This window comes from Cryptomeria japonica, chromosome 10 (genome assembly GCF_030272615.1).
Source record: "Cryptomeria japonica chromosome 10, Sugi_1.0, whole genome shotgun sequence".
Classification (NCBI taxonomy): domain Eukaryota; kingdom Viridiplantae; phylum Streptophyta; class Pinopsida; order Cupressales; family Cupressaceae; genus Cryptomeria; species Cryptomeria japonica.
Window position 1 is genome coordinate 381,030,758 of NC_081414.1, and position 10,946 is coordinate 381,041,703.

General features: G+C 36.7%; 1 protein-coding gene across 3 annotated transcripts; it reads right to left on the reverse strand.

Moving 5' to 3' along the window:
- Nucleotides 1–2,447: 2,447 nt before the first annotated feature.
- On the reverse strand, nucleotides 2,448–9,691 carry LOC131075872 (protein LONGIFOLIA 2). 3 transcript variants are annotated; one of them, XM_058012793.2, is made up of 6 exons: nucleotides 8,532–9,691; nucleotides 7,672–7,901; nucleotides 7,455–7,519; nucleotides 4,723–7,299; nucleotides 4,387–4,624; nucleotides 2,448–3,382 (listed from the first exon to the last, which is right to left on the reverse strand). In XM_058012793.2, the coding sequence occupies exons 2-6, from the start codon at nucleotides 7,826–7,828 to the stop codon at nucleotides 2,571–2,573; spliced, it is 3,849 nt and encodes a 1,282-aa protein (XP_057868776.2). In that variant the 5' UTR covers nucleotides 7,829–7,901; nucleotides 8,532–9,691; the 3' UTR covers nucleotides 2,448–2,570. The 3 variants fall into 3 exon arrangements, with proteins under 3 accessions (XP_057868776.2, XP_057868778.2, XP_057868777.2); XM_058012795.2 differs by lacking the exon at nucleotides 8,532–9,691 and adding an exon at nucleotides 8,316–8,411; XM_058012794.2 differs by lacking the exon at nucleotides 8,532–9,691 and adding an exon at nucleotides 8,033–8,245.
- Nucleotides 9,692–10,946: the final 1,255 nt, after the last annotated feature.

Below are 10,946 nucleotides of genomic sequence, written 5' to 3' on the forward strand. Positions count from 1 at the left end.
TTTCAAATATTGATGCTAGACTATAATTCTATAAAATTAAAAACATTAATTATGCATAACATCAAAGTAAGACAATATGTGTTTTATTGTATCTTGAGTCCTAAGGATATATATATATATATATATTTATCATTGTTTGGATATAAGTTTCTACATGAAGGAGCTTGGCTTTAAGATCAACACCAATTCTCCTAAAACTAAATTATGTTGGATTTTATCTTTAAATTTATGGATTAATATATGCTTGAAACTGTTAGATGCCTGAATTGTGATTAATGAGGATCTGTGTTACTAGAATTTAGACATGGTTACAGGTATACATCTATGTAATTACGTGTATACATGATTGTGGGTATACATCTAGAATTACATGAATTAAATAGTTTGAATCTCTCGATAGATTAGTTGGTTATGAAGAAGCTAATGTGCAATAATGTTTTGCACAAACAAAGAGCAATCAACACCATTTTTTAACTTGCACAACAATTTAAGACAAAAAAGTAATATGAATACAATGATTTTCAAGTTTTCATGATTTTTAACTTCCGAATTGACAAAGATTCTACTAAATCATCAACACATAAAACATTATACAAACATACATTTACAGAAATGGAATAGAATCTTCTTTGAGCCTTTGGTGATATAGGTTATGTAGAGAAATATATAAAATGTAAGGAAAACACCTTAAAAATATAATAAAGAAAAGAAAAAAAAATAAAATCTTTGATTCGAGTCTAAGAAGAAAATTGTAAAACAATATGATATTCTTTATAGTCAAGATGTAAATGATCATTTGAACAATCTAGAATTCGTTGTAACTGAAATGTAAATGCCTTATTCTTATCAACTGTTCATTTTATAACTTTTTTCCCCTATTTTAAAATGTGTGAACTGTGGCTTTGAAATCTTAGAATTATATTAAGATTGAAGAAGATGATGTGGATTGATAGAGAGTCAATTTTAAAATTTAGTGTATTGATTATTTGATTTGATATCCAAAAGGTTAGCATCACATCTACATATTTAATTTCCTTGTTCTGAATTACTTGGAGGCTGATATCTATAATATTTGTGAAAAGATAGGACGACTTTGACAAATAAATATTTCCTTGTTCTGAATTACTTGGAGGCTGATATCTATAATATTTGTGAAAAGATAGGACGACTTTGACAAATAAATTTGTTTTTTTTTAATGTCAAGTTACAAACATATCATTATGTTCCTGACAATATTAGTTTTAGTTGTTTGAGGACCACAAGTTGTACACATTATTTTATAAATAAAATATCAAGCATGTATTAACGTTGACAACATTGTGTTTAAACTAATTGCTGGGAAGGTTGTACAGACTTTAAAATAATATTTTGTTATATTTTTTGAAGTAAACTTTATTTGCAATGAAATCATTGTATTTTCTTGTAGGGGAAAGGACCCAGTAGTTGAGCATGTACCAATTGTTGTGAGGGTTGTTGATACCTTTTGTTCCAAAAATTGAACAAATAAAACCTATTGTTTGAAACAAAAAATATCAATTTTTGTTAGGAAATGTACCAACAGTTGTTAGGAAATGTACCAATAGTTGTTAAGAAATGTACTAATATTGTAAAAAGTAACCAATCAGGTGATGCCATGTCAGCTGCACAACTATTGGGGTCTCTTTTGCACGCCTATTGGTCTCACTTTTTTTTGGGGCTGTTTTGGACACCTTGGCAAAAAGCATGCTGATGTGGCATCATATTTGATGATGTGGCCCTGAAACCTTAGTTATTAGCAGGGGACTTGCCAAGTAAGCTGCTGTAAAAAAATCGGAGTGATTTGAAATTTCCAAGTAGGATTTTGAGAAGCGCGAAGTTAGGGTGCACGACTACTGGGTCCTTTCCCCTATATAAGTATGCATTGAACCACTAACTTCGATAAGATTTATTTGGTATCGTCTAATGGATGGTTGATACATAATTTTATGGTACATTTGACTTTTGCACTCAGCTAGAAACCCTAGAAACCCTAACACAGGTTCTCAGTAAATCCAACATTCCAAACCCAACAAAGTATTTACCTTAAAAGAGTTTGTTCTGAATGACTTCAAGAAGAGAATGAAAACTAAAGTATTTACAGGGAAAAATAAACTGCTGCCTTCATAGCAAATAAAACTATGAGACTGGAGTAGAATGACTCCATTAAAATCACACTGCTAATAATCGAGATATCCATTGCCAATCTGACTTCACATTCATTTTTCACCTTCACTTTTCATCCTCAATTATTTGGGATGTGATAGTTAATCAAACTGAATTTCTTTTTCTTATGCAAGATAGTTTGATCTCGGCTTGCTTATAATGTATGCATGATTTCCTTGCTATGGCATTGTTGATTGGCATAATTATTATTATAAAACAATTCAATCTAATTACTCTGTTTATTGAAACAAAAATGTCACTGCAGATCATGGAAAAGCTTGGGCTCCCTGACTCCCATGCCCATCATTATTCAATGCAAAAGAGAAGTGAGGCTGAGGTGGCAATAATGTACATAATTACTATTATATTCAAATTTCTAACATGAAATTTCAAAAAAGTAGCTGTCTTCGGCTCCTAGTGGTCTGATCAGTGGTGATGGGAGAAGAAGAGGAAGGGTGCCTAGATACTCTATATCCTAAGATACCCATGGTCTCATCAATCAAGTCCTTGAAGATCATTCGTTCAACATCTAAGACCACCTCACCAATATCACTCCTATAATCACACCACCTTTCTGCATTCTCTGCTAAATCCTTCTGCATTATGGAAAATATGGTTTCATACGAATCCACTGGAGGAAAAGAAGACAGGAACCCCTGTAGCTCATCCCATACTAGTTTTACCAAGTGCTCACCACTGGGCCTTGTGCAAGCTAGAAGAGAATTATGCTGCTTTATTATCCATGGCTGCTGGAACTGCAGGTAAGGATACAGCTTCCTCTGTAATATGTCATTCACAGTTCCAAAGAGAAGCTTTCTATCTAGCTTCTCATGATCGTCAGATTTTTTAGTATTCCTTTTCTGTTCCAATACATGGAAGAGCTCTGGGTTTATTGGAAATCCAGATGCATGGAATTCCATGGGGAGTGAGTCTGGATCCTTTTGCAGGAGACCTGAAGCCGATAGGATTTCTAACATGTATTTGTATTCAGGAGCCTTGTGTTGGTTGGCTATGGATTTCATTTGCAGGTCCATAGTTGTGTCTTCTGTTGAGGCAAGGTCTTCCAATTTTCTCACCAGACTCTGGACATTTTTTAGCAGTTTACTATTGATAGCCATGGGGCTAACTGGGATTGGGTCTGGAGAATAATAATTGAAGTCAATCCAGTGGTCTTGATTACCAGCCTCTCTGGTTTCACCTTCTGCAAATACAAAATGAAATGAGATACATTTATGATAGAAATTTCTATGTCAGATATTAATGAAATGACTTGGCTGCTACAACTAGTAAACGAGTGTTAAAATATTTGCTGATTTCCATTACTTTTAGAATAGATTTCAGAAATAATGGTAGACAGGAGACCACTGATGGTATACAGAGAATCATCAAAAGATTAAACCAATTGCCATTAGAACACCTGATTTGGCCGATTTGGTCACCATGTTCAACAATTAAACTGGATAGCAAACTAGACAAAAAGGTATTCCTTGAAAGAAAGCAGCAACTTTTCAAATTATGCATTAAACCCCAAAACAACTAGTACATGCATCTAATCTATCATTGCAAGTACAAAGTTCTACATTTGAGATGAATTCATATAGTCTAAATTATATGATATTATCCAAGGTAGAGCTGTGAGTGCACCCACAAAGTCTATATGTCATAGGATACAATTGAATGTGCATAATTCTTCAGCAGGGCGGATGCATACCAGTCATTGAAATACCCAGTGTTTAGACATAATCACAGGAGGAAATTACAGGTAGACAAAGAGAAATCCATCCAAGGAAAAAATCTTTAAACCATGGAATGAATGCCACAAGAATAGCATATGCAACTAATCTGTTAGTGCAAGCAACGATCCTATGCTACTTCAGATTCCACCCACTCACAGAGATTGAATTCTGGGGGACTATACAAGGAAGAGCAGTGAACACCTACAAAGCCTACGGTACAAAGGGCATTGGAAAGCTCAAATAAACTACATGCCAAGATTTCAATACAGAGAAAATAACTGCAAATTTCTGAAATTGTATCTGATCAATGAAATTCCTACAGCACACATAATAGAACTACGTACATATTCCTAATGGTCAGATGGATGAAATCAGTAAAGGATGTTCTAAAAGGTATGCTTTGGGGAATAATGTATTTGAAGTACTTAATATTGGTAATTCTAAAATTAATGATGGGTGTAACAAGTACCTTTGAAAGGGATTAAGCATTTTTTGACAGGCGATGGAGATAAGTCATCCTGGTAGAATAATGAAGCATCAAGTACAGACACAGGGCTGGGCTGCTCAGAAGCCTCTGGGGCTGTACTGGATATCAACATTTCTTCACACTGATTCAAATGCAGTTCTTCCATTTTCGAAGGCAACTCTTCATCCTTCAATTTTGGAGAATTTTTGGAGATTTCATGTCTGGTCATTGCACTTGATGCCTAAATAATACATCAAAAGATTAGAAATGGGAACCCTAGAAAATGTTCATGCATGGATTAAAAGAATTCATCGAAGAAAAACAAGGTTGCAAATTCACCTTGTAATCTGTTCTGAAATGTGATGTTTTCTTCAACTTTGCATTTGTAGAACCAGTTGATTGAACTGCATAATAGTTTTCATTATCAAATTTGCAGTCATATTCTTCCTTCACATTACTGATTTTGCTTGTATATGACCTTTCACTACTTGTAACCTCATAGTCCATCTGTGAAATTGAGCTTATATTACTTTCTGACCGAACAGAAATTTCATCTGCTCTTGGTGTATCTGGGTATTGATCTCCTGCTGTATCTCTGCTACATTCACTCACTTCCTCCAGTTGCAGAACAGAGGTTCCTTTGGTTCTGATTCTGTTTCGAGGTGATTGATTTTCTGTTTCCGATCCAAATTGTTTGGTACCCTGTTTTGGAGACTTTAGAGATACAGATTGTCTAGGTTTCCTTTCAATTTCAGTCTTCCTTCTTTGTGCTTTTGGAGAAGAAAAACTTGGATGGTTGTTCTTTGCATTGTTAATGATCTCCCTGGAAATCTGTTGGCTCCGGGTAGGAGGACTTAAAGTTGGTGATGGAGAACTAGGCCTACCCCTTTGTGAAACTTGACCTGACTGTTCTTCGGACTTTGTCCTACAATTATGTTCTCTTTTGTTTTGCCTTGGAGAAGTAAGCTCATTGTTATAACAGTATGCAGATTCTCTATGATTAGATTTACCTGATTGTGGGTCCTTGACTCTGTTGCCGCCCATGGTTGATCTCTTACTGTCTGCATTCTTAGATTGAGTTATCGAACCCACTTTTCTTGGAGAACCAGGCAAACCTTCAATTGGACAACGAGCAGAGTTACTTGATTTGTTAACCAGTTTTGTAGGCTTCATTATCACTATAGGTGCCTCAAAAGCTGTTGCAGAGTTTGAGCTTCCAGATTTCATATGATATACTTCCATTTCAGATGTCCTTGAAGCAGGTTTAGCTTCTTGAAAGACTCTGGATCTAGGTGTGTAACTGCCATCATTTTGATGCCGATTTAGCCTCTCCTTGGTAGAATCCAGGAGACCCTTATGCTGCATCGCTTCAAGAATTTGTTTGAGAGTCCTAAGATCTTTATCACAATTTTCAAGCTCCAGTAGCTTCAGCCTCTTTTCAATTTCACTGTAAAGATATTGGGATGATCCATCATTCTTTCTGGCCAATTCTGGCAAGAAGTTCTGAGCTTCAACTGCTTTTCTTGGGTGCGTTTGGTAACTATCTGGTTGCCTCCATGGAGCAGTTTCAACATTACACCTTTGTGTCAAGATTGGTTTTGGAACTCTTTCATGATGTTTAAACCTGGGTGAATCCGAACTCTGAATATGTCTTGTAGAAGTCAACTTTCTGTCAGCTGTTGCTTCAACAAGATTAGATCTATCTGTGCTGAACTGGGGTTTAAAATTATGGCTCTTTGACAATTCAATTAAACTATTTTCTTTCTCTCTACTCTGCTTAAAAGATTCGATCTTCAAATATTCTAAGCTATTCCTCACCTCTGCAGAAGTTCTGGGGACAGATTTTTCTTCAGATGAGCATTGGTTTGATAGTTCCCTTTTTTGAGAGGGAGTAGATGAACCAGTTGGCATCTCTTCTAAACCCATCAGCCGTGCAACAACACTTGGTGAACGCTTTCTTCCACTACACTGATCTAGTTCTATGAAATCTCCACTGGTATGACCATGCCTTTGAGTAGCATTGGGTGTGTCATTAACAGAAGAATTTCTTTTTAAATCAACAAAATTTCTTGAAGATTCTCTGCTGTCCAAGGACAGTCTTGGAGGTTCTCTGAGTTTTAGTGATGAGGAACGAGGTATTTCCTTACCATCACATGAAAACCTTGGAGAATCCTTTGAAAACGAAAATCTGGGCCCTTCTTTTGATTCAAAAGAAGGCCGTGGGGCCTCTTTGCTCTCCACAAAATTCCATGGAGCCTCTCTTAACTTTGCAAGAACTCTGAGAGACTCGTTCAAATCAGCCAGCGATCTTGACTTCTTAGTTATATCTTCTGAAGCTTTATCTGCTGATGTCCTTGACTTGCCATCTGATGGAACTTGACTCCGTGACTTGGGACTTTTTCCAACTTTTGGTGAGAAACTTAGTGATGACTGCTGTTGTTTACTTGCATCTTTTACATCCATCGGAGGCCTTGGAGAGTCCTTTGGCTTGAGAACATATTTGTGCCCCTCTCTGCTTTGAGATCTGTCATCAGCCTTGATCTCAACAGAGAGCCTAGGACAATCTCTGTAGAATGAATCCCTTACTACATCTCTGATATCAAGAGAGAGCCTTCCTGGCTGTCTTGAATCAAGAGATGGAGAAGGTGGTTCTTTAGACAGAATAGAGGCATTCCCCCTGTTGACCACCGGCAACCTTCGAGAATCTTTTGTATTCAAGCTTTTCGTGACTCTGTCATCCCAGGAGCTCCTCGCAGCCTCGAGCTTCTCCGAGGGCATTGATTCGGGGATACAAGCAGAAAATCTGCTACTGTTACTATAGTCAACAGAAGAAGCCCTGGAGGTTCCTCTGGAACTTGGCTCTGCATTTGAATGTCCCAAGGAATCGACTGGTGATCTATGGCTTTCATCACCTCCCTGAATTTAGCAGAGAAAGAAGCAAAATTCTTGATTTGTATTTCCCTCCAGAATAGCAACATAATGCTGACTAAAATCACTAGTATGTCGCAATGTAGTTCTCTGTATTTTTACTAACCAAATTAAATTAGCTCAGGAGGGAGAGTTTGACATACCGCATACTGTACAGAATGTGTCTTGTCATCAGGCCTTGGACTCTCACAACTGAAAGATTGCCGAGCTGAAAGAGCAAAAAACAATGATCAATGAAACTCAAGCATAACTTCTATCCCTGATTTGCATTCGCTGCGTGTCTTGGAAGGCAGCTAGAAGAATAGTAGTTCAAAGCAAATGCATACTTGTGGAAGATGCAGGATTTTTTAAGAAACAAACCTGCGGGAAGCTTCTTGTGGCCATACAAACGCTTCACAGCCAGAATCTGATGCCTGTCAAACATCTGGAAAATTCCTGTCATGCATCCAATTTGCTTCTCAAGCTGTTTCTCCAAGTTGGGATCATCAGAAATCGCATGAAGGAATTTGGTTGACATTTTTATCTATCCTCTTTATCTAAATGCTGGGTGATTCGTCAAAACTTCAAGCCTGCAACTGCTTGCTCGCCTCCTGTAGAGAAATGAAGTTCTTGGGTCAGAAAGAAAAGGGCTTCAATCCACTAAAAGGAACTTCATAAAAACCAGCATTTTCCAACCACTCAAAGAGAACCTAGTTGAGAGAACGTTACAATTTGTGCATACATCTGAGGAAAAAGACGCTTTTGATTTGTTGAAAGCCATCATGCATGCATTGAAAAGGCTAAGAAACCAGTCAATTTGAAGAAGCTCCCCAGAGAAAGGAGGAAAAATAAAAACAAAAACATGCTACAAGTAGTAACTAGTTGCTCCACCGGTACTCGGTAATTCTACATTTCATCACTACGATACAGGTGTTCGTTAATGAAAAGAAAAGAAAAACTGCAAGACAGCAGGCTCCTGTCAAATAATGCCAAACGTATACATATCCTGTCAAGGCATAACAAACCTTGTTTTCTAACTCATTTGAGATAGCACATAGCAGACTGCAGATTGAGATCTATGACATCACTGGCCAAGATACAGCACAGGCAGAGAATAAACAAGCTTCAAACACAAAGCCCAAAAGACTGAACAGGTGTTGTTTTTTATGGAGTACCCATATCTGTAAAAGAATCTAAATACATTGAAATGTAACAACAAGACGGAATGAATGAATACTTACAGCTTACATAGCTACTTAGCTCCACTTGTCTCCTGCCGACTGCAATGCCACTCAGAAAATCTGAGGCTTTTTTGCTCTACAACCATGGCTGCTCTGGATTGACCCAACTGAGACAAAATTTGGGTTTGTTGAGCCCACACAAGATTCAAACACTGGAAGGAGACTCACATCCAATGCTAAGAAATGAGTAAATTGAGATGAAAAAGGGCTATGTGGGGCAGGCAACGAGTAAAATATTAAAACAGACTTCCCACAGAACACATGTAGTGTTGTTATTTAACGACTACCCTTCTGTCATAAGCACGTGAAGGCTGAAGTATACATTGGGTCATGGAGGACAATACGTAGATTCCCCGCTGAAATCATTTCCTCTGTAACCCAACAATATATATACATTAAAATATGAAAAAAGTGAAAGCAAATCTCATTTCACCATGCAGGGCTCTGGATAGTATCATAATAACAATGTAATCATGTGCCAGGTGGGTCTCAATCAATTTGGCTGAAATATGACTTAAGGGCTGATAAATTATAATCTATTGATGATTGATCAATTATAATACAATTTAAGCAAGCCCAATCATAGATTGAGAGTTATTAGCCAGCCTGACAACCCTCACAAACACATGCATTACATGGATTATTAAGCATTTTTCACTAGCACATGCATTACATGGATTATTAAGCATTTTTCACTAGTATTGCTGATGTAAGCTATGTTGTAGTCGCGGGTTTCTTGCCTGTCTTCATTATTTATTAATGGCCATCCATTCGAGACAAGAGAGGCACCCTTCATTAAGAGCAGGCTTACTGTTTTGTAGGGATTATTTATGGCAATTGACCAGTGATCGCCACCTAATTCAGACAAAACTGGGTACCTTAAAGTCTAGGAAAGCTCATCAAAGACCATAGTTAAAAGTGCATTCCCAAGGGAAATGTTATGGTGGAGATCCTACGATTGCCCTTAATGGAAGACTGGGCACATGAGGTTCTAGTCATTGGATTAGGATCAATTGTCTGCACTATAAGCAGGTCCACATGGTACTTATGGGGGGTGCTGCCAGGAAGACTTTCCAGCATGCTGCCACACTGAAAGCCAGTTATGTGCAGTAGTGATCAACCGAATGAATACAGTGGGCCACAACTGTTCTGTTTTATCATGTACATACATGCACTGAAGTCCTATTGTCTCGATAGCCTAACTATTAATGTCTGAAGGGATGGTTGCTGTAGTCCAACTAATCTTTCCTTGTCTACTGAAATTGGGTATTTCCTCCCAAAAGAGAAGTTTACATTTTCTAGTACAGCAAATAGGTAAAAAAGAAGCATGCGTATCTTAACTTGTGTTGAATTTGACTTTGTGACCTCTTTTTGAATAGAAGCATACCTATCTTAATTTGTGTTGAATTTGAATTTGTGACCTCTTTTTGAATAGAACAACTTAAAGGGCTCTTATAGTCCCTATTACCATTAGGTGGTTCAATGGTTAGTATTAGTAGCTCACAATCATTGGTGATAAGGTTATCGTTACAAAATAAGTTCCCAATAAATTTATTATGAAGAATGTGTTATTGAATCAAATCTGTATATATTAGGGGAGAGGGTTTGAGTAGTTGACATGTTTTTGAATAGTTGTAATAGCATTCTTTGGTTCAATATTCAATATTTTTAATAGTATGATTCTAGTAGTTGTGATTTTAAAGTTGTTAATGTTGACTCATAATTGAAAGAAATGTATTCCTTATATTTAGAAAACAAGATATTATGTGATGTCACATTGACATACAAATTCAATATGACTTAATGCACAACTACTACTCTACCCTTTTTTAAAGAATTTTTTCACCATGTGGTCTTATTCACCCAACTTGCCTACCTTATTTTTATCTCAGGTTTCATTTCCAAATTTGATTGCTTGCAATTTTTTCTAATTTACACATATAAGATTGAATCATATTACTTTAGCTTTTTTCCTCTCTCTTTCTATATGGCTTTGTTTGGGACTATAATCTTCTCTTATGAAAGAGTGCTCACCTAAATCCTAACATGGCTACCCACTTCAATGATGTTCATGTTGAGAACTATAAAGAACAACCTAATTTTGACCATAATGGATATGTAGTTGAGAAAAATCTCTTGCTAGACAATTTTTTGTTAATGTACTCAATCATGTTCAATCTCCTCAACTAGTTATACTCCTTTACATAAGACATTATTGGATTCTCCCTTCGGCATACATATTCATCATGATATTAGATATTCGTTGGCTTATTCTAATGGTGTATCATCTCACCCCTCATCCTCTTGAATCAAAGCCTTCTCCTTCTGTAATTACCACTCCCATGACCACTATATTTCATGTTGTCACCTTTAGTTCTACTTCGACTTCTTCCATTCTTACTATAAAATATCTTT